The 24440-nt window shown below is 43.5% G+C and overlaps 1 protein-coding gene across 6 annotated transcripts in view; it reads left to right on the top strand.

Annotated features, from left to right (window-relative positions):
• tns2a (tensin 2a) overlaps nt 1-24440 on the top strand; it is a 72689-nt gene that overhangs the window by 5420 nt on the left and 42829 nt on the right. For 3 of the 6 annotated variants that reach the window (XM_085144776.1, XM_085144775.1, XM_085144774.1), the window contains exons 2-3: nt 24032-24137; nt 24284-24321. In XM_085144776.1, coding sequence (XP_085000902.1) covers nt 24032-24137; nt 24284-24321 — 144 coding nt within the window. Of the gene's footprint in view, nt 1-3918; nt 6793-11834; nt 11943-21798; nt 23933-24031; nt 24138-24283; nt 24322-24440 lie in introns of those variants that run through there. The other 3 variants (XM_085144777.1, XM_085144779.1, XM_085144778.1) reach the window with 3 other exon arrangements.

Below are 24440 nucleotides of genomic sequence, written 5' to 3'. Positions count from 1 at the left end.
GGAATCATCTGGAGTTTTCTTAATTAATCTTAATTAACAATAAACTTAGTGTATATGTACTCCTACATTTGATGAAAGTGATTAAAATAGACAGCTCCCTCTTTTTATTCTGACATTTAACTAATTCAAAAGACATTGCAACATTTATTTATCTAAAACAAACGTTTACTCTAAATTGATGTTTAACAGTAAAAAAAAAGGTTTTATGTTTTCTCCCTAAAGTGTATGTAAATATCTGGTTTCAACTGTGAATATACTGCTGTGTATTGAAATTCCTCTTGTTTTGCATAGATATACTGAACATACAACAACAACATACAAAGCATAATATATAAAATAACATCTACCTGAGTTTTTTCTTTGAAAGAAGCTCCTTATGTCCATTGTTGTGTTCATCAGTACACAACTGAAACCGATTTAGAGAGTTTGTTTAGCCGTGGAGGGTAACAACTGAAAATATGAGATGTAAGCTAAGACTCTCTAAAAAAAATCAGCATTGTCGTTCGGCTTTTTATTTATCCATTTGTTGATTCACTCGAAGAGTAAGTAACGCAACCAAGTGATCAGTTTGATATCAATCTTTTGTGATACACCGTCATATTTACATTATTAGTTCAGTACGAATGATTTCCGTTGGTACCTGGTCAAACTTAAGCTCTCCTCTGCAGCAAACTCGCAGGCAGCAGCTTCTCCCCCCTCGCTCACATGGGTGCTGTGCTCAGTCGCCTAGTGCCAAAGCTCGGATCATACCAAAATCAGGGGGAATTTAGGACGGTGCGCTCTGTGCTTCGTGTGTTGTTTTTGTTTTATACAGTTGTCAGTCAGGCATCTAACAAACAAATTACACTCCAAAAAACCCCATGCTTCAGAAAAAATGACCCGGGCTTAAGCCCAGTAAGACACCCCCCGCTCCGCTGATGGTTGACTCCAAATCTCCCGAACACTATGTCGATTTGAGAGCGCAAGACCGAGACCAAGACAAAAGTCCGTCGAGACCAAGACGAGACCAAGACCACGTAAAAGTGGTCTCGAGACATCCAACTCTAGTGTTCACCAAGTGAAATGTAGCTCAATTGGGTTAAGATCAGGCGACTGACTTGGCCATTCATGAATATTCCACTGCTCTGCTTTAATGAATTCCTTGGTTGCATTGGCTGTGTGCTTTGGGTCATTGTCTATCTGTATTATGAAACGCCCTCCAATCAATCTGAGTGTATTTAGCTGGATTTGAGCAGACAGTATCTCTCTGAACACCTCAGAATTCATTTGGCTGCTTCTGGCTGTTGTGAAGGAGTTTCTCTTCAAAATGGAAATGATTCTGCGATCATCCACCACTGTTATCTTCCGTGGGTGTCCAGGTCTTTTTCCGTTGCTGAAGTTCACCAGTGCTTTCTCAGGATGTACCAAACTGTATATTTTAACACTCCTGATATTGTAGCAGTTTCTCGAATGGGTTTTTTCTGTTTTTGCAGCTTAAGGATGGTTCTCTTCACCTGCAAGGAGAGCTCCTTTTACCGCATGTTGTATATTCACAGCAATATCTTCCAAATGCAACCACCACATGTAAAATCAACTCCAGGCCTTTTATCTGCTTAATTCATAATGACATAACAAAGGAACTGCCCACAGCTGGCCATGAAATAGCCTTTGAGTCAAATGTCTAATTACCTTTGGTCCCTTTAAAAAGAGTGTGGAACATGTTAAGGAGCTGAAACCCCAAAACCCTTCATCCAATTTAAATGTGGATACCCTCAAATGAAAGCTGAGAGTCTACATATTATGTCCATGTCCATGTCCAACAGCCAAAAGGTAAAAACCCTATAATAACAGAGAGAAAACCTCAATAATCAGACAACGCCCCCATGACCAAGCACTCAGTGAGATCCATCCATTTTCTCCCGCTTATCCTATTCAAGATTCTGGGAAGTCTGAAGCCTATCCCAGCTGCAATAGCACAAAGGTGGGGGCAGCCTGGACAGGTTGCCAGTCTGTCACAGGGCTAACACAGAGAGACAGACAGCGATTCATACCTACAGCTAATTTAGAATCACCATTTAACTTAACCACTAACTGCATGTCTTTGGACTGTGGGAGGAAACCAGAGTACCTAGAGAGAACCCACGCAGACATAGGGAGAATATGCAAACTCCACACAAAAAGACCCTGGATTAAAACCCAGGACTTTCTTGTTGTGAGGCAACAGTCCTAACCACCACACCACTGTGCTGGTTCCACAAAGAAGTGGCCTAAAGGCTGAAGTCTGCCTCCATTCTGCAGTTAAATATCCTAAGAACCACGAGTAAGTCAGCAGTCTGAGAGCAAAGGTCTCTGTTGGGGTAATATGGTACTATGAGGTCTTTAAGATTAGGTCTGATCATACAAGACCTTATATGTGAGGTAAAGGAATTAAAATTTAATTCTGCATTTATAACGGAGTAAATGATAAGAAGCCATTGTGTCATCTGGCTTCATGGATAGATTAAGATGAGTATCATCTGCATAGCACTAAAATTTCATGCGATTCCTTCTAATGACAGTTCTTAGGGGAAACATGTTTAATGTATATAGAATTGTTCCTAGCACTAAACCCTGTGGAACTCCACAATTAACCTTGGAGTTAACAAATGGAGTCTATTAGATAGATATGATTGCAGTCTCAGCAGCGCAGTCCACTGTTAGATTATTTACCTGCATATGATCAGTTAGCTATTTTAAAACTACACTTTCACAATATTTGAAATAAAAGGAAGATTGAAGACTGGCCTGTAATTAGCTAAAACAGCTTGGTTGACGGCTTTTTCTCCCCTGATGGGACAGAGTATGTAATCCATTCTGCTTGTTTGTGTATTTGTTAGCAGTCTGTCATCAACAGGTTTCAAGATATATCATGTTCACATTTTATGTGATGGTAGATACCAATAACAGCTTGGGATGATGGGCCAAGGTCGAAGTTATAAGGAAGGAGATTCAGAAGGAGTCGTGCTCTCTGAGTGCTCTTGTTAAGTAATTACTAGAATCTGACTTGCCAAAACTGAAATGTGAACAGACTGTACAATGTATCAAGCTATATTATTTGTTAGATAATATTTAAAATGATACTAAATGCAAAAACAACACAAACTGTGGCATCTCTAATAAGCTGAGATAAGACCCAGCAGACTGTGATGAGCTACAGCTATCTTTGTCAGCTCATTTGCCAATCATTGTGGCTGCATCCTTAGCTTTAAGGTTTAACCAAATTAAATTGGATGAATTAGGAGTGAAAAAATCAGCCAATGTACAATTGTTCTTAAGAGGCAAGCTAACCAAAAAGAGTGAAGTGAGTCTATGGGTACATAGACTCACTTCACTCTTTTTGGTGAGTGAGAAGTGAGAAGTGAGTCTGATACACTTTTGGAGACAGCCCCAGGTGTTTGATTGAGTTTTTTTTCCCCCAAGTTTTACTCACCTGTGACTGATTTCCCATGTTCCCAATCCTATGTTCAATTCTTGTAGTTTATTTTGTCATTCCCAGTGTCTTTGTTGGACTCCCTGTTTGAGCTATTGTTTCCTGCGCACATTTTATTGCGGTATCTTGGTTTCACCTTTTTTATTAAATAAACCATTTTTTCATTCAGTTTCTCTGTGTGCATTTGGGTCCTGTTTTGGATTCTTGACAGAAGTACTCCATCTGACATGTAACAAAAAGCAGCTTTTTGAAATGGTGCAACTCAACCCACAAGGTCAAATGAAGTGTATCAAATTAAGTTCATATTGTGCAATTACAGAGGAGCAATGGTGCAAATATGAAACTGCCTATTTTGGAAGATTGTAAAACCAATCAGATATAACCCTCGCAGTTGAGAGTGAGTAATTTAATTTGTTTTTTTCAGCCAGACTGGGGGGAGGGGGGAGGGGGGGTCTTCTGAGAAAAAAATTCAATCACACTATTTTTACTCTTGTGTGTGTTGTTGGCTGTTGAAGTGCTGTATATATAAACCTGGCATTGCAACAACACTTTTATATGTATTTGTATAGCTTCCCTATAATTTCTCATGAGCAACAAAGTTTAGATTGGCCATGACCAATACAGAGGCTGTGAGCCACAGGCATTCACTACAAACACACACCCAACAGGGGAAGGAACAATGACTGGTTGGGGTTAAATATAGACACCCCCCAAAACCAGAATAGACTGGAAAAGAATAGAGGAGAAATAGAATTGTCACACTCCTGCCTTTAAGGAAAAAGGTAAGTTCCTGTGTAAAGTCCGGGCTCAGGGGGTGGCTGTCGTAGACTAGATTCCTGTGGCTTGCAAACAATAATCTGTCCCAAACTCTGCGCAGGCTTTGAGGAATGCCTTTTTGTGTGTATGTGTGTGCGCGTGTTTGTGCGTAGTGGTCATGCAGATGAAAGCTGATGGAGGGAAAATGGGAAAGACATAAACCATTTCCTCCCTCAGTAAGTCCCCAACAAATCCCAACACCACCCTTTAAAGAAACACCTCCCAGCAAAGTATGCACAAAATATTTCTTAGCTTCCACACAAAAATGTTGATGCCCGACTCTCGGGTAAGTTCCACAAATGTCTAAGCAGCTCTGGCTGACAGAAAGGATTTTATTGAATTCATCAACGCAATAAATGCAAACACGTGCTCTTTCGAGTCTTCGGGATCTCTGTGTCTCGCTCTTTAGCTCCTTCAACAGCTGCACCTTATCAGGCCTTGGCTTAGCACTGTCTTACACAATCCATCGTCTTGCCACACAGCCCCTTTTTCTAGCCTCCTCCTCCCTTCATTTCCTCTTGCCTGGGCTCCCCCATTTGTCTCGTTTGCCTCCAAGTATGATCAAGCCTCTAAAATTCTGTCCTTCTGCAGGTCAAACGAACGCGTGCAGCATCTTGCATTAAAAGCTTGCCGATTTGTTTGAGTGTTTGCCAGAAATGTTGGAATTTACCTCTTCTGTTTCATCCCCCTCTTTTCTCCTCTCCATCTTTTCCCCCAACATGACCCTCCCCCCCACTTTGCTCAACCCCTCATTCCAATCCCAAGCACCAGTTTCCTGTCTCTCATGATCCCTCGACATTTTGTTAGTCTACCTTTTTTCACCTCACTGCTTTGTTCTTCACTTCTTATTCCATCTCCCCCTCTTTCCCTCCTCACCTCCCTCCAAAGAGAGGGAGCTGAAAATCTATCAAATATTTAAACTTTGCAAGAACCCCCCCTAAAAAAAATCAGTCCTCACTTTCTATTATGAAATTCTTGGAATATGAGCTAATAGAATTGGCCGTACTACTGCACGTGGTGTTTAGTTGGTGATTGTGTAGGTAGGTGGGTGACTGGAGGGGTTGTAGCACATGTCATGACTCACAGTTGGATTCTGCACTGATTGGTAGGGATATACTGCACAGCCTTAATACCTTAATGTCATTCTAACATATATGGAAGTGACTACAGTACTGAGGCAGCGGGCAGACATAATGCTGTTTGGATTTGCAGTCTCAGGCAGGAGAATATTATGGATTACAGTTTAGGGCAGAGGAATCCACATATAAGAATATATGGGCATGTATGGGGTGTAATCCAGAAAGTTGGTTGTTTTCCTGTTTTAAATAGATTTAGAACCTCACAAAACCAGACTTTGGTCTCCTTTTGAGGTTTAATACAAAAACAAACCAAAAACAACAAAAAGAAAACACACAAAGAGAAAGAAAGCTTGAATAAGAAGCTCAAATACTGGGGAAAAAAAACACCCTGCGTTTTCTCAGCTGCAGACACGTTATGTTCAGAAAATTTATACCTGGAAAAGAAGCTGGCTCACCTGCTGTATTTCTTTTGTTTGGCCACTAGGTGCCGCTACTAACACACGAGTTACTGTTTAGCAGCTGAGTTGATACTGGTGCGCAGGGAGGTTTAGTGCGGGGCACAGGGGTGCGGGGCACAGGGGTGCTGACCACAGACACATTTCAGGTCAAGAAATAAACTTTTAAACAGTAGGCTGGGTTGGATTTGTTTTTAGAAAGAAAAAAAGATTGATAAGATCGATTTTGCACAATGCATATCCACGTGTTTACATTGCAAAGAAAGGTCAAACTGGCGAAATGCTAATCTCCTGTGTATTTATTGCTAAAATAACCCTCAGGATATGAAAAGGCTGACAGCACAACCACAACTTTAGGTCCAAGTAAAGTGCAGGAAATTTGACAGTTATTAAGCTGGAAGAGCTAAAAATACTTTAACAAAGAGCCAAGGCTTGCAAAAATACTGCTGCAACACTCGCGTATGTGTCAGAAATACTCAATTAAATTTAAACCCTTTCAACTGCACACATTTACAACCGTACCGATGTAAACTGTGTGTACATGATATTCATTTTTGTCTCCACTTATGTTCTGCTTGTTTACATGCTTGTTATTAATCAAACGTATTAATGCCTTAATAATCAGTAAATATGCACTATTTGATCAAATAAACAGCTTGAATTGTAATTTGCGGTCTGGATTAAACACCTCGATCACACCAGACATTCTAATGGAAATATTAATATGCTTAATTCAGCCAATCGGGAGTTAGGATCTTTACGCTCCCCTCTAGAAACCGACCAATCAGCGGGGGTTACAAATTCCAGTAATAGTACTCCACACATGCTTTTCCCCGCTTTGCAGCTCCACCCCGCAGTTCCAGCTCTGGAGAGGGTGGACCGGAGTAAAGAAAACAAGTTATCTCATAGTCCCAGGCCATGTTATTGATGGCCTTCCTGAGAATGAGGGGCAGCCTTTAAGCCTGTGGATATGATTAGCGGGAAAATGAGCAAGGTAAGAGGAGAAAGTCTACTAAAGCCCTGGTAAGAAAGTTTCGAGGGTCTGGTCTAGTCTGTCTTGGCTCATCGATCTCCTGATGATTTAATAGTCAGTATCTGCAGTGTAAGTGTGCGCGGAGGAGTTTTGGGTGGGTGTATGATGCTGGGTTTTCATGCACGTGTTGGCTGAGCAGTTGCGCACTTTTGACAATTTGACTGGCTTAGATGTAAAATTACGTTAACTTTAGTCTGTAGACTGTTTTATTTTGATTTATGTATTTATTTATTTTTTTAGAAAGTCGGTAACTAATACGTTTGTGGGATTCATTAAGAGTTTCAATACACCTTTGACATACCTATCTGCGCGTGCTCTCTGACAGTCACATGTTCGCTAATGTTTTTAGCTACTATATACTACATTGAAGTTTCAGTGATTTCGGGAACTTTGTGCTTTTCTCAGGGAAGTTTCTCGATGTGTCGCACTTCATTAAACTGACATAAAATGGTCTTGAATAGGGTCATGTGACGCATTTAGTCCCCCTCCCAACCACACACGCACACATTGCCCCACTGTTTCTGCGTCAGCGCCAGCCAGGAATTATTCGGGGCGATCGTGGCTCATGGGTTTGGCGTTCGCCTTGTAGGCGGAAGGTTGCCGGTTCGAGCCCCGGACAGTCTCGGTCGTTGTGTCCTTGGGGGCAAGACACTTCACGTTGCCTACTGGTGGTGGTCAGAGGGCCCAGTAGTTTCCAATTCCATCCACAATCTGTAGACCATGAAGCTGTCTTTCCTTACCAACAAGACTGCCACCCTTGCTGGTCCGGTGCTTTGAAAGTGTCCACCTCTGAGAATGGGAACTGTACTACAGCAGCTCATTTCTTTGGAAATGCTGCTGACAATACACCTGGAGTTTCTACAAAGAAATGGCACCGTCAGCACTGTAGAAACTCCAGGTGTATTGTCTTAGGGTTAGCAATATCTAACTCACAGGATTCCTGCTATTCTGTCAACATTTATCAAGAGTCTGCACACATAAATAGCTGGGGAATACCTGATCTTGAGTATACGTGATGCTTTTTTAAAAGCAATGTAAATTTTCGTTTCATTTGAAAAGCTGTCCCATACTTTCCCAACTTTCTTGGGTAAACAGGACAAACCGGAAACAACACAATTCCAAAAAAACAGACAACAAAAAATTGGTTTAAGTGTTGTTGTTGTCATTTTGGTTAAAAAACTAGCTTGAACTTGTGCTGTTTTCTTCAGCCTGTGTTTTTCAGTGTCTGCTCCCTGCTTGATACACCAATGCATGTCCTAGTGTGGACATGCAATTTTGATTGTGTGGTTTTAAAGCTGCAGAGTTATACTGTCCTGTTCAACCATGTGCGGCGTTGAGTTTTGAGATTAAATGAAATCAGTATTTGAAGGTTTACTTGCTAAACGTGAACTAGTTAAAAGAATTTGAGGAAAGCACATAGATTTTTATTAAAAATGAATTCCCAGTGTATTCCCAGCTGTGTCAACATAAATTGGCCAAGAACAACAGCTGGAAATGCAACTGGGACCTTTAGTCTGACTTTCCTTTTGCTTGTTTTTCTTCATTCATGACTCACAAAATGACTGTTTTACAATGATTTCTATCCAGTGGAATATACCATCTTTAATTTAATAAAAACTAATTTCTCGTATTCACACTGGAGTAGGCTTAAATCACTCAGGCGAATATAATTTGCCGCTTTCAGTCTCGTGGCAATGAGCCAGTGTGGAGCCTATGCATGTGTGTTTGCAGGGATGCTGTGAACAAAAATCTGTCACACAGGCTTCATCATGCAAACTCAAAAGCAAGGTATAGTGTGCACACAGGTGATTGATGATTGTTCATACAATTAGCTTTGGCTCCACATCGTGATTCCTGCTTGTCAGAGTTCCTATCTTCCTTTGCAACATGAGGGAAACAGCCACGCATTAATAACAAGATAACATTGTGCGACCTTTCCTTTGGTCATTTTTCTCCTGTGTGAACTATATTCGGTGCAGATAAGTGGAAGTCGGGCTGCATTTTGATCAGATCAGAGAGGAAGCTGGCGATTTAAAAAAAAAAGTTCCAGCGTTCTGGAAAAACTTGAGTAGCGTGTTCAAATAACTGTCCCGATGTAAGCATGTAAGCCGGCTGCTCTAGTGGAGATGTTCAGTGACCAGCAGTACAGTGCTATGGTTGTTTTCAGTGTACAGCAGCTATACTATATTTATAATTACTGGGTGTAACTGAGAAGCTTGAAGGCCCAGGAACGACACATTCTGTGTGCTTGTGGCACCTCCTGGCCACTGCCAAGTCAAGAGGTTGTAACGGAAGCTGGTTCACGTTCCCCGGGATATAAAGCCGCAGTAACAGCTAGTCACTCACACCTGGAAAATTCTTCACCGTAAACACGGGATGAATCTAAGTGACTCCTTTATACTCTAGCAGATGTTGCAACAGGGATTCTTAAACAAGTGTCAGATCTGGAACTACGGCAGCATACTTTACATCCCTTAATGTCGCGCACTGGCTGAGGCCACATCGCAGTACAAGGGTAACATTTTTGTTTAGCAAATGCAACAAAGGGTGTTGGTGGCTTTGCTGCAATAAGACCTTTCTATGTTTGTGTGTACGCTTGCAGCAGGAGTTCCACAAGGGAACGGAAGTGTATCATGGCAGCATGCTGACCTCACCTCTGGAACAGGGAGTCACTCTGTTCCCTCCACTGCCTGACCCACCCTTCGGACACATGCATGCACACACGCGCTTATTATAACACATGCAGGCTTTGATGCCAACAAATAAGAAGCAGGAACTCAGATACCCATGAGATGTTCTCAGTGGAGTGTTGGATTTAGGTTTACAGTTAGTCACAAACTGACCATTGAGCTGTGTGATCTAGTGCAGTGGTCCCCAACCCCCGGGCCTCGAACCGGTACCGGTCCGTGAGTCGTTTGGTACCGGGCCGCGAGAGTTGAGGCTCAGGTTGAAATGTATGGTTTTCAGGGTTTTTATCGGTTTTCAGCGTTATTTTGTTATCGTTTTTATTGTTAACTCGGTTTTCCTGGGTCTTTCACGTGTGTTATGAATAAATCTTCTTTATTTCGGTACTGGTACTAGTTTTATTTTGTTGTATTTATCCGCAACACCTTAAAGGCCGGTCCATGAAAATATTTTTGGGCATAAACCGGTCCGTGGCACAAAAAAGGTTGGGGACCGCTGATCTAATGCATAAAATTAACATAGTGTAAATACTAGATGCTCACAATTGAACAAGTTTGGGTTATTGTGTTTTGTAAGGTAAACTCATAATCTGATAGACCATAAAGAGAGGTACAGTCCATCCAGAAAGCTTTACTTGTTTCACATTTTGTCTTGTTATAGCCTTATTACCTCGAAAAGGTGAAAAATAAATATTCTTGCAGACATAATGCCTGGCATTGAGGCCAAAGAGTTCAACCTTTGATTCATCAGACCAGAGAATTTTGGTTCTCGTGGTCTAAGAGTCCTTCAGGTGGCTTTTGGCAAACTCCAGGTAAGCTGTCGTGTGCCTTTTACTGAGGAGTGGTGTCTGTCTGGCCACTCTACCATACAGGCCTGATTGGTGGAGTGCAGCAGAAATGGTTGTCCTGTGGAGGAAGCATCTGGTTCTTGGTCACCTTGCGTTCTACCTCGATCACTCAAATTGGCAGCGTGACCAGATCTCGGAAGAGACCAAACTTCTTCCATTTATGCATGATGAAGGCCACTCTGCCTTTCAAAATCATTCCCAATTAACCAAATTTGACAGATTGACTCCAACCAAGTTGTAGAAAATATGTGAAAGATGATCAGTAAAAATAGGATGTACCTAAGTTCAACTATGAGTGTCATGGAAAAGGCTGTGATTTTCAAGTAAGAATATTCACTTTGTCATTATGGGGTATTGTGTGTATAATTTGAAAAATGAACTTATTTGACTTTCCAGATGGACTCTAGATGCTGAGAACTGTTTTTATTAGTATTGAGCATCAAGCCTGAATTCCTTGTTTAAAGACCCTTCCATTTGAGTCGACTGTAAATCACCAAATTAAATTTTAAACTTACACTCCTCCTTCAAAAACAACACTAAATATTAAATGTGGTTGCCTCTACTTTTTGTTTTTTGTTTCTCTAGGTCGTAGATTTTCTAAACCTGTTAACTCCCCTGCTCTAAGTCACTATGACAACACCAAATTATCTGGTGATGCTATAGTTGGCTTTCTTTTACAGTCTTTTTATATAGTCCCAGTTATTAATTGATTTGCAAGTATGGCAAAATTAATGATGAACATTCATTTTTGTAGCTCATTAGAAAAGCGGTTTAAATCAATGAATGTGTTGTTGGGGTTGGTGAATACAGTCCAGGGACCAATCTAAGTCTATCAGATTAAAATCACTGACTACAAGTAATACTGAAAGCCCAGGCATATCTGCTGGTACTTTCCAGATTATACTCTGAAACACCTGCTCCTTTTTCTAGTGCAGATGTCATGTGCAGCAAAAAGGCTTTAATAATGATTTAAAGATGTAAAGACAAAAATCCCATTTCATCTAAAAGCACTAGGAAGACTTTTCCCCCTCTGGGGCATGTTCAATCTGTCCTCTTACTGAGACCATCTGCATGTGATGCCGAGGTCACAGTCACCAGTCCTGCTGTCAGGAATGAACCACTCCCACACAATGCCCATCATTGTCCAAATATCAAGACTATTTTTAGTAAGAAACAAAAGGGTAGGGGCAAGAGAGTTTCCAGAGATGTGTGGGTGTGTGGCTGCAAATGGCTTGCTCTATGTGCGCATTTGTTTTTACATTTGTAGGCCTGTGTTCATGTCTTGTTTGTGTGTTCAACCCCTCCCTCGTTCAATCCAGCTACTGTTCTGTGGTGGTTGGCAGAAGGTGCAGTGAGAAAGGGGAGGGAGCTCTGGTTAGAAAGCATTTCTTTGACACCATTAAACTCCCCGTTCCTTATTCTGCCAAAAGGCTAAAAATATTAGAAAAAGGACCCACTTGTGCGTAGCAGATGTTGCAGAGGGGGAGGTGGGGTCTTTCCTGCAGCACACGGGGACGGGAAGAGGAGAGCGGACGTGTGTCTGTTTTCTCCAGCTGTCTGCAGGGATACACGTCTGCACGTGAGTGTGTATGTGTGAGCAAAGTTTTTCCTCTTGAGGTCTCAGGTAGATGTTTGCAACTTCTGTTAGTGCTTTGAAAATGTAGACAGGCCTCAGCTGGTTAGGACTGGAGCTTGAATAGCCACATGTAGCCTATTCATATGAGGGTTTGTCCATCAGTAACTGTGATGATTAAAATGAGCATCTATAGTGAGACCGAGTCAATCAATTTGGTGGTATTATTATTATTATTATTATTACATTCAGAGAGTTTTGCGGTTCTTTTCTCTAACAAGTTGTTTCTTTAGGGGCTCTGAGTACTAAATGGTGGATAACACATGCTTTACCAGAGGAAGATGTTTTTTATCCAGTGCTGCAGTGACAGTAATTGCTATCCTGGGGACCAGGCTCTGCATCGCAGGTTGTTTTTAGTGCTCATGCTCTCAGACTCTACCAGCTGTTTTCTGTTGTAATCCTACACAAAGTTGTAAACCTCCTTCACTGTGGTTTCCTCTGCTGGACTCCCAAGTTGAGCTGACGGGAATGTTTCAGGAGATTTGAGGTTTGAACTCAATTTGCACACAGCTTTCCATCAGTGCAGCGGCATGTCTTACAAATACATGAAAAAGAGATGCTAACAACAGATGGACATTAATGCTTTTGGCTAATGCTTAGCTCTTTCCTACGATGCAGTCATTTGTTGTTGAATAATGGGAGATATAAGTTCCCAACTAGGAAGAACCATCGAAAATAAAAAAAAAACTTCAGAGCTTAGGAAAATGCTGATATTATGTAGGTAAAAGCAAATTTAATCTGTAATATTGTTTTAGATTGTGACTATCAAAATAGACGTACTAAGCTCGGTTAGACAAGTTTTTTTTTGTTTTGTTTTGTTAAATAGTAGCTAAACACAATTGTCACACTAATTACGGCGCTACATAGAGCAGAACCCTAATGTCATTAGCAAGATACACTGTATCTCTGAGGAGTCAGGTAAAGCAGTATCTGTCATATCCTGAAACTGCCTCAACATATTGTTTAACATACAAACCATCTTCTTAAGTGATTAAGTTAAACTCGTTTTTTGGGTAAGGAAAGATAAAGGAGCTAAGCTGAGCTTGCTAACACAGTATAAAACATTTAGCTTAACAGCTACATTAGCTAGTATTTACCTATATACTCTATATATTCAATGTTTATTTAAGAAAGCAAATATAACATTTTTCTTTTCTATTAAATAACCTCAAAAAATGACTGACTGTACCTTTACCAAATTTCATTATGTGGGATTATTAATTTGAGATTAAAACATTCTTTAAAATGCCAAAAATTATCAACAGGTTACTAAGTGTTATGGAGCAATATTAGCCTTGTGTTCCAGAAGCATCAACTCAAGTTAGCATGTTAGCCAGCTAGCATCGGCGTACCTGTATGCTGCTTTGTGTCATTTGTGTCATACTTTTAACCATCTTATGTAAGAAAGGGAGCAGTGTGTCACGATTTATGAGATGAATCACTATTGGAGATTCTGAGCACATTTTAATGACCAATAAATCTCTGTTTCCATGATAATTAGTTATTGAAAAAAAAAAAAAACTTTCAGCTTTTAGTTATTTGGGGTTTTATGGAGACCTGGAATGTAAACAGGTCTGTCTCTAAAGCACTTTGGGTGATATTCTGTTGTTTGAATGTTCTGTAGGACAGCGGTCCCCAACCCCCGGGCCACGTACCGATACCGGTCTGTGAGTCGTTTGGTACTGGGCTCAGGTGTGAAATTTATGGTTTTCAGGGTTTTTGTTGTTATTTTTTATCATTATTTTTTTAATCTATTTTATCGTTAACTCTGTTTACCTGGGTCTTTTCCCTTGTGTTATGAATAAATCTTCTATTTTTTGGGTACCGGTACTGGTTTTATTTTGTTGATTAGAAAAAACACCTTAAAGGCCGGTCCGTGAAAACATTGTTGGACATAAACCGGTCGTGCAAAAAAGTTTGGGGACCGCTGCTATAGGACATCGATAAAACAGACGTGTGACAGCTGATTTTTAGAGTATGTCTGATGTATAATGTTTCATTTCTAAAACATAATTTATTTCACACAATTCAGTGGGTTACATCCTGGACTTAGAGGATAGAAAGTATGATATCATTACTGGCTTTGATATTGATTAGATTGATATTTGAATTGAATCACCCACCACTGCATCCTTGTAGTGTTGATTTAAGGAAAGTTGGCTAATAAACAAAAGTAGCAGCTGCTGTGTGCAACTGTAAAAGAACATCATTTTTACAGTAAGATATTACACATATTTAACTTTTCGATTACTATTTATTATCTTTGTCTCTTCTGTTGGAGGCATATGGTGCCATCTATTGTAGGCTCTAATGAAACAACAGTTATTTGCTGCTTTTAACAGCAAACAGACGAGTCATAATAATTACATTGTGCAAAACCACCTCACTTCAAGTCAACTTGGTACCATGACTGAAGCTTGTGATCACATGGGTAATGAGTTTGCAGATGGTCATGTTTTACATAGTGCTTGAAAGACTTTTCATCCGTGTTGGCTTAAAGCATGCGTTTGTTCTACTAAATGATCCTTGTGTTATGATGATTTCTGATATGAGGTTCAGTTCTACAGTGGTGATCGCAGGGTGTGCACAGGTCAAGTGCCACTATGACCCTCCCGAAAATAACGAGGACAGGGGATGATCGTTCAGCTCTTTAATGGCAGATTTAGCGTGAGTGTGGGTATGTGTGTGTGTGTGGTTCTACAAACAGAATGGAAAAACAGAACACAAATTACAATCAAATTATAGACAACAAGAATCACCATATAACATATTACAGCCACATACTTGTCTTCTAGGCCCTACTACTAAGCTGGCGGCCTTTACTTATAGTCTGAACCATATTTGGCAACAAAGAAAATAAACATCTTTCCATCACTTAACTCTTGTGCCCCACTCACTTATGATGCCAACTAAAGAAGGTAAATACACATAACAAATCACCAACTGAAACCAAACTCAGTTTGGCCTAGGCGAACTTAGCATAGCTTAGCCCGCTTAGCTTAGCTTAGCGATAACTTGGCTTATAGCAAATGTACAAACAGAGGATGTCCAGAGCGATAAAATATACAGGCTATCCTTCTTACACAAGAAATATCCTGTAACTCACCAGTCTTATGGACGCACACTCTCATTGAACCCACATAAACTGCTCCCGAGCATAACTTGTGAATTCACACTGCCTCCATGAATGCCATTTTTCATCCCATTCAAAAACATTACTCACAAAACGGCCGCGCCCTCTAGTGGCGAGGCAGAAAACTGCATCACAGTCCTGCCTTCAGAACAGCCGCCCCCAAACTTGCATTCGCAAGTTTGCAGAATGTCGTTCACTGTCCATTTTGTTCTGGTACTGCAGATAGTCGAATAAGGCGGCTCACTGGGCGTACGTAGGTACGGTCCTTTACGTTCACTTCTGCAGACCGGATCAAACCATCAGCTCCGGGGAATACCCTGTTGATCTTCCCAACAGGCCATGATGCTCTGGGAAGTTGGGGATCCACTATCATCACCACAGTGCCCAGCTGGATCGGAGCAGTGTCTTTCTGCCACTTTGACCGTGTCTGCAGTGTAGGCAGGTAGTGGCGTATGAACTGTGTCCAGAAGCGATCGGATAACACCTGACAGCTCCTCCATGGTCGTCGTCCAATGAGCTCTGAGTCGTGGTATATCACTTGGGGTAGGGAAGGGTCTAGCCGCCCCATCAGCAACAAATTTGGGGTAATGGGGTCTGGGTCAGCCACGTCTGATGACACGTACCCCAAAGGTTTCGAGTTGAGCATTCCCTCGATCTCGATCAACACTGTTTGGAGTATTTCCTCTTTTACAACCTGCGAGCCCAATGTGGAGGCCAGAGCTGCCTTTATGGACCTGATCTCTCGCTCCCAGGATCCTCCAAAGTGGGGGGAACTGGGAGGGTTAAATCGAAACTTGATCTGCTGCTCTGCTAACTTGCTTTGTAAAGAGGGATGCAGGGCTTTGAAAGTTTCCTGGAGCTCCCGATCCCCACCTCGGAAATTTGTTCCCTGGTCACACAGTATCTCAGCTGGTTTCCCACGACGAGAGACAAATCTTCTTAATGCCATTAGAAATGAGTCGGTGTTGATGCTAGACAACACCTCAATATGAATGGCACGAGTCGTCAAGCATTTGAAGAGCAGGCCCCAGCGTTTTTCATTTCTCCGACCAACCTTCACCTGCATTGGCCCAAAGCAGTCGATGCCTGTTGAGAAGAAGGCTGGCTGATGTAATCGTAGGCGTGCAAGGGGAAGGTCAGCCATCTTCGGGCTGGCAGGTTGGGCTCTCCATTTTTGGCACTCAGGGCAGGAGCGCTGTTCACTTCTTATGGCTTCACGGCCGCGAAGAATCCAGTATTTCCTTCTCAACTCTGCAAACAATCTCTCTGCTCCTGGGTGTTTCAAATCACTGTCAGCCTGTCGGATGAGTAGTCTGGTGACTGGATGTTTAGGGTCCAATACTACTGGATGTATCACAGCAGCTTCCAAATCATGGCATCGTCTGAGACGACCACCTACTCTTATGAGTTGAAGTGACTTATCAAATTCCGGGTCTAGGCAAAACAGACGGCTGGATGAGTGAACTGGTTTCCCAGTGGTCAGGCACTGGATCTCATCTGGGAAACTGTCTTTCTGAGCAGCTCTCAGCAGAATAAGCTCAGCCTCCTTGTAGTTCCCTGATGTGAGATTGTCACCAGCCGCCCCGTGAAGGCACCTGGCTGTTTCTTCCAAAAGCTCGCTAAAATTGGTAAACTGCTGTGCATCAGGCAGGGAGATAGAGTCAGTAGACACAGCTAAGCAAGTTATTGGTTTACGCCGCTCCTCAGCAACGTCTGTACATGGTGTGGCTGGGTGCTCTGGCCACTGGTCTCGATGTAGCTGCAGAAACGGGGGCCCACATGCCCACCGGGACTGGACTGTGAGGTCTTGTAGCCTTTTACCCCTAGTTAAATCATCTGCCGGATTGTCATATGTTGTCACATAATGCCAAGACTGGCTGTCTGTCAGTTCCTGGATCTCAGCTATCCGAGTTCCCACGAACACCTTGAAATGACAGGACTCTGACTGGATCCATGTGAGGACAGTGGTGGAGTCTGTCCATAACACCACTCTGCATAGTGATAGGGTGAGTTCTTTGGTCAGCAGGCTAGCGAGTTGAGCTCCAGTCAAGGCTGCACATAGTTCCAGACGTGGCATGGACATCTGCCGTTTAGGAGCTACCCTAGAGCGGGCAGTCAGGAAAGCAACTTCCACCCTTCCAGCAGCATCTTCCGTCCGTAGGTAGGCAACACTTCCATATGCCTGTTGAGATGCATCGCAGAAGATGTGCAACTCACGCCTACTGTCGGATTTGTCCAGCTCTGGGCTCACATAACAACGTTGTAGACTGATGTTGTCCAGATGCTGCAGCTCACCCTCCCATTTGTTCCATGCAGAGAGCAGGTCACCTGGTAACAGGGGGTCATCCCACTCACGCTTTTTGTCCCACAGCTGCTGAACTAGTACTTTCGCCCTCGTTGTGAAGGGGACGAGAAACCCTAGTGGGTCATACTGACTCGCCAGAACCCGGTAGATGTTTCTCATGGTAGGAGGATTCCTCTCCAACTGCATGGACTTGTAGTGCAGAGTGTCAGAGCAGCACATCCAGCGCAGACCTAGAGCAGGTTCTTGAGGGTCCATATCAGTTTGATTCAGCCACTGTACGCTGCTCTCTGATCTTATTTCCTTTGGTAGATGGCTGATGAGATCTGGGGTGCTGCTGGCCCACTGTCTGAGCTCAAATCCTCCCTCCGATAATAGTGACCGTAGTTTGTCCATAACCTCTGTGGCCACATCTGGAGAAGAGAAGCTCTGTAACCAGTTGTCAACATAAAAGTTCTTCTCAATGGAGTCACTCACGTCATCTCCCTGGTCACTGTGGTCATGGACGTGTCGCTGGAGTGCATAAATTGCACAGCATGGTGAGCATGTTGTCCCAAAGGGGAGCACCTGCCATTCATACACCTTGGGATGGGTGTCTCTTTGCAGATCGCGCCAGAGGAAACGTAGTAGTGGCCGGTCCTCAGGCAGTAGTCTCACCTGGTGGAACATCCCCTTGATGTCACTGCTAACTGCGATGGAGCGTTCTCTGAAGCGCAGCAGCACACCAAGAAGAGAGGCCCCCAGGTTCGGGCCTGGTAAAAGCAACTCGTTGAGGTTCTGATCCCTATAGGTGAATGAGCAATTAAACACCACACGGTTCTTTCCGTTGTGTGTCACCATGTGGTGGGGGATGAACCATGATTCTTTGGAGGCCCTCATTTCCTCTTCACTGATTTCTCTGACATAGCCTGCTGCTATCAACTTTGCCATCTCCGCTTGATAAGCTTTAGCCTTCTCTGGGTCTCGACTGAGGCGCTTCTCCGTGCCACGTAGATTAGGGAGTACTGCTTCAGGTGGCACCCGGAGTGTAGGCATATCACTGACACGCAGAAGGGGAGTTGAATATCTGTTTACTCCCTCGACATTCAGTCTTGTCGTCTTTGCCTCCAAAAGCCTCATAGCTTGCTCTTCCCTCCGAGACCGTGTCACTAGTTTCTCACTTCGATATGGGAGAGTGTCAAGTTGCCAAAGCCTCTCTACTTGACTATGAAGCTCTGATTGAGGAGAGGCAGTTGAGAGGAAGAGGCACTGTCGTGGTTGAGCAGAGTGCTTAAGGGAGGGGATTGGTCCCTGTAGTACCCAACCAAGTCTAGTCTTGACTGCAGCTGGTCCTCCAGGTAAGCCTAGGCGCACAGGTTTGATGGGCGTCACTAGGTGAGGACAGTCAGAGCCGATCAGAAGGAGTGGCTGGGCATTTGTGAAGGGCTGCAAGGGAAGCCTTCTCAAGTGTCTATATTTCTGTTGAAGTGCTTTCACAGGGTATGAATGTTCAGCCAAGCCTAGGTCATCAGCTGTGAATGCTCTCTCAATGGTGAATGTTCTGGATGGTTGGCTGGCAGAGGAGACTTTGACTGTCACTGATGCGCCATGCAAGGTTCTCAATCCTTGTCTCACCGTACGTAGAGTAAGACTCTCTGCCGTGCCCTGTAACTGCAGTCTTTGAGTGGCCTCAGGGAGAAGGATCGTCCTCTCAGATCCATCATCCAATATGGCGAATGTCTCCAGGGTGTGCTCACCGTTCTGCAGCAGCACTTTGGTTATCTTCAGAAGTACTTGGCTACAGCCAGCACGCCGGTCTAGATAAAGTACCTCAGTAGATGGTTTACTCCCCAGCTCAGCGACGTGTTCCATTGGTGGATTGGGTGCAGCAGGTCTGAGATTGACTTCATGCAGGGCCTCTAGGTGTTTTCCCCTGCATGTCTTACACTGCACTTTAAGTCGACACTGAGCGGCCTGGTGGTGTCGCCCACAACGCCAGCAGCGATTGTTGGACTTAATCCAGGTTGATTTCTGCTCCTTAGTCAGCATCTTGAAGTTGACACATTGATCTAGGAAGTGCAGAGTGTTATTACAATATGGACAATAAGCTGTGGGCTTGTCTTGGACCTCAGAAGTGGAAGGGGTTGTGGCTGAGGACCTTTGGGGGGCAGTGTTGTGTGTTGCACCATGCAGCACGGTGGTAGTCCTTTTGGTGGCTCTTTTATCTCTTTTCATGCTGCTCCTGTCTCTCGAGCTCTCCTCTACCTTCTCTGTGTGATCTCCGCCCTCTTGAATGACCAGCTCATACTCCAGCCACTCTGCAAAGTCTCTCAATGATGGTATTCCATCTTTCTGTGGGTAAAGGTAGCGGCGGAAAGCAGCACGTAAGTCTTGGGGTAGCTTTCGTGATAGTCTAGCAACATGAGACCCGCATTGCAGCTCTATGTGTCCATCTTCCCCAAGTTGCTCTAACATGCCGACCAGAGCACGGACTCTCAGTGCAAACCTTCTGAATCCAGTTGTGTCACCTGGGCGGATGCTGGGCTCATCCATAAGCTCTGCTATTCTCTGCAGTGACAGCTGGTGCGGCTGACCGTAATGTTTAATGAGCGAGGCCATCGTGTCAGAGTAGGGGTGAGGTGAGTTACTATAGGAGTCAGCAATTAAAAGAGCTTCCTCAAATTTAAGGTGGTCACATAAGACCTGATATTTGAACCTCTCGGTTGCATCAAAGGGGAGAATATTGTCTAGAGCAAGCTTTAATCTAGCAAACTGCCTGGGATCACCCTTCGTGAACTCTGGGATGGAGGGCGATGGTCCTCTGTAGGTCTTCTCCTTTACAGCTATGGCTGTAGTGGGAGCCAACACTTGTTCTGGGGGGAGCATGTTCGCGTCGAAACTAGGTCCAGCTAGTGATTGAGATAAGGGAGTGGACTGTGGTGCACGAGGCTGAAAGTCAGGAGCTTCAGTGGCTGAGGGTTGCCGTAACTGTAGCTCTTGTAAGCGTTGGCTAAGCTCTTGTGCAATGGCTGGTAGCGGTGGAGGTGGAACAGACTGTACCTCTGGTAGATCAGGATGATCTCTCGGGAGAAAAACTGGAGGTGGTGGTACTGGCCATTCTTCAGCTGCATCCTGTGTGTAGGATATGTTGTGCTGCTCTGGTCTCAGGGGAAAAGGCTGTGTAGTTAGAGGTGTGGAGGCCCAAGTGTCATCAGCTGAAATGTAGCCCCCTGGTTTCTGGGCAGAACGTAAGTGGGTGGATCCCAACGTGGTGACATTACTATCCATCTGCCTCCTCATGTCTCCTACCATCAGCTGAAGTTGCCTGTTGTCCTCCTGCAGTTGCTGCACAATGTTTATGAACTCCTGAGGGATGCTGGATGACACTGGGGTCTGTCCTGCAGCTCCAATAGAACCAGGAGTCTGGGTGAGGGGCGTCATCTTGGCGTATCCCTCTCTAGTCTGCTGTTGCTCCGATGTAGCGGTGGGTGGCAGTGTGTAGCCTGCATACTGAGTCATCCATCCTGGTGGTCGCACAGCCCTCCGTGGACGTGCACCTGCTCTCTGGGGGTCATAATCCATCTTCACTCTCTGTAATCACCTTCTCCGGCTCGAAGGACCAATTTTGTTATGATGATTTCTGATATGAGGTTCAGTTCTACAGTGGTGATCGCAGGGTGTGCACAGGTCAAGTGCCACTATGACCCTCCCGAAAATAACGAGGACAGGGGATGATCGTTCAGCTCTTTAATGGCAGATTTAGCGTGAGTGTGGGTATGTGTGTGTGTGTGGTTCTACAAACAGAATGGAAAAACAGAACACAAATTACAATCAAATTATAGACAACAAGAATCACCATATAACATATTACAGCCACATACTTGTCTTCTAGGCCCTACTACTAAGCTGGCGGCCTTTACTTATAGTCTGAACCATATTTGGCAACAAAGAAAATAAACATCTTTCCATCACTTAACTCTTGTGCCCCACTCACTTATGATGCCAACTAAAGAAGGTAAATACACATAACAAATCACCAACTGAAACCAAACTCAGTTTGGCCTAGGCGAACTTAGCATAGCTTAGCCCGCTTAGCTTAGCTTAGCGATAACTTGGCTTATAGCAAATGTACAAACAGAGGATGTCCAGAGCGATAAAATATACAGGCTATCCTTCTTACACAAGAAATATCCTGTAACTCACCAGTCTTATGGACGCACACTCTCATTGAACCCACATAAACTGCTCCCGAGCATAACTTGTGAATTCACACTGCCTCCATGAACGCCATTTTTCATCCCATTCAAAAACATTACTCACAAAACGGCCGCGCCCTCTAGTGGCGAGGCAGAAAACTGCATCACAGTCCTGCCTTCAGAACACCTTGGGATGAGATTGCTTGGTCAACAACTGCTTCCAAGTTTGAAGAAGGACATTGGAACCTCTGCGAGTTAATCAGCAATTTTAAAACCAAGCAAATGCCACACTTCAAACATTTGGTATCCATTCATTGCCCTTGTTCTTGTTACACAGAGGTTATTCTGCATATAGAATCACCATATTGTGTTGCCTTTGTTACATTTTCTTGGTTTTCATGCTTTTACCCTCAGGTCCTCTCGCCTGAGAGAGGCTTTTTAAACACCTTAACAAAGAATTCAGTAGCAGAGCCCCGTATCACTGTCTGACCATGATTGCCTGTGGTGGGACTATATAGTGGTCTTGATTGTGTCTGGAACTGGAAGAATGCTGCCAGCCTTTCCTCAGTGTGTTTATTTCTCAGCCCACATCACCGCTGTGGTTCAGCTGACAGTAACTAGTTCCTTTTTTAATTTCAGTGTAGGCCCCCTTGTGTACAATAATGTATATTTTAAAGGTCTATTGCATACTTTCAGAGATGCATGCTAAAGTCCTGGAGGAGTTTAACTAACTTGCTTTGTCAGTGGGTTTGAATGTCACTACGAAGCAATAGAAATAGAATGTGCATTACATAAAGGCAGCAAGACTGGTCATGAGGAAAGGCAAAGGAGCGTTTGTTGTATTCGGGGTTCAGGACCTGGATTGAGTCAGAAGATATGTCAAAACAGGACTTGATAAGATGCTAAACTGTAATGAAATCTGAGTGGATTTTGGTCTGCTAATGTGATAAAAGCACCAACAAGAATAGACCATGTGAGTCAAATAAAATAAAAAGTCCCCGCATTTAAAATGATACGTCACCCACAAGTACTGGCAAGATGAGCTTTTCCAGCCATGTGTTATTATATAACATGCACCAGCCCCTGAGCCACCCACCCTATCCTCCTCCACCATCCAAGGTGCTGCGGTCGCAGTACACTTGTACAGCAGCAGGCCAGCAGCCGCTGCACACAGCAGGCACGAGGGTGATGCCAGGCGAGGCAGCTGTCCAAACACTGTCCGGTCCCTAGAACAGAGCCAGGGAAGCAGGATAATGGAAGAAGTGTGCAAACAGCTCCCTTTCTTTGTTGCCAAGGAGTAAAAGCACAACCAGAGGCAACAAAACCCTTTTTGTCTCTGTATCACTTTAATTATCCAAGGCTATGGACACGTTATGGACACGTTATGGACACGTTAGCAGCACGATTGCTTTCTTAAATATAGCTGTTTACTCTGGGTGACGACAGCACTGGTGTGTGTTCGGTGTATGTGTGGAGGGACTCGTATTTGATGTCAGATAAGACACATTATGCAGCAATCCTCACACTTGGCCCATGGATTCGTATTGCAAACCTCCACAGAGTCATATGCAGATTTGATCCCATGTTGAGAAACAAAGACTCCGTGGGTGGAAATGACAACACGACACACATTAATGTACCCACACTGGCACACACGCATGAAATCAAACACACATACATGTACACTTGGAAACGTAAGAAAGAAAAGATGTGATTTTCTTGTACTTTCACTTTATCTAGCTGTCTAGTTTGATACGTTTGCTTTTTTTTTTCCTCTCTTTTCACAAATCTTTACACACACACTAAGGATTAGAGTTGGGTATGGGCGGGAATCTCATGGATTATTACTGGAAGACAGTTACACAACCAGAACAGAAGTTTGAGAGGCAAAGGGAGTAAAAGAAGCACCTTCATTCATACACAAGTCTGCATGTTAAAACTTTAAGCTTCTGCTACTGTTATAACCAACTTACTCACCCAACTTTTATTTTATCTTTTATTTGTCTCTAATTATTTAATTTACACTGGACGCTGCAGTGAAATGACTGTAGTTCAAGAGTGTCGAACTCCAGGCCTCGAGGGCCGGTGTCCTGTAGGCTTCAGATGTGTCCTTGATCCAACACAGCTCCTCAACATGTCTTGAAGTTCTCCAGAGGCCTGGTAACGACCTAATCATTTGATTCAGGTGTGTTGACCCAGGGAGATGTCTAAAACCTGCAGGACCCCGGCCCTCGCGGCCTGGAGTTCGACACCCCTGCTATAGTTGGTGTAAGGATGACTGACTGAAAACATTGAACGTCTGCCAAGTCAAAACTCTTGGATGAAGGTTAAACAAGGACTAAGTGTTTCTAACAGTAGCATGTCTAGTCCAGTATTAGGCATGTAACACAGTGTAAACCTTTGTTCTGTGTGTGTTTGTGAGCAGGCAGGCAAAGGAGAGCCCCACGTCTTCAAGGAGAAGACTTTCAAGAAGAAGCGGCAGTGCAGCGTGTGTCGGCAGAGCGTCGATAACGTGGGCTCCTTCTGCAGAGGTGAGAGTGCTCCTGTGTTGACTTTCTCCCACTAATTTGGTTGTTATTAAAAATAAAACCAAAGAAAGAAATTGGACACAACTGTAAGGTCACTAATCCTAACCTTTGTTTTCTTTTTCCCCTCCCACTTGACGTGTTTTTCTCAGTATGCAAAACAGCCACCCACAGGAAGTGCGAGGGAAAGGTAAGGATCGACCGCCAAAGGAAATAGTTTCAGGCTTGACTTAGATGGAGAAAAATAAATTCTGTATCGCTGAACACAAAAATTACAATACAGAGGAAATTTGGATGTTACTTAATGTT

This window comes from Neolamprologus multifasciatus, chromosome 20 (assembly GCF_963576455.1).
Source record: "Neolamprologus multifasciatus chromosome 20, fNeoMul1.2, whole genome shotgun sequence".
Classification (NCBI taxonomy): domain Eukaryota; kingdom Metazoa; phylum Chordata; class Actinopteri; order Cichliformes; family Cichlidae; genus Neolamprologus; species Neolamprologus multifasciatus.
The sequence above is the reverse complement of the archived record's forward strand: the minus strand, read 5'-3'. Positions and strand labels throughout refer to the sequence as shown.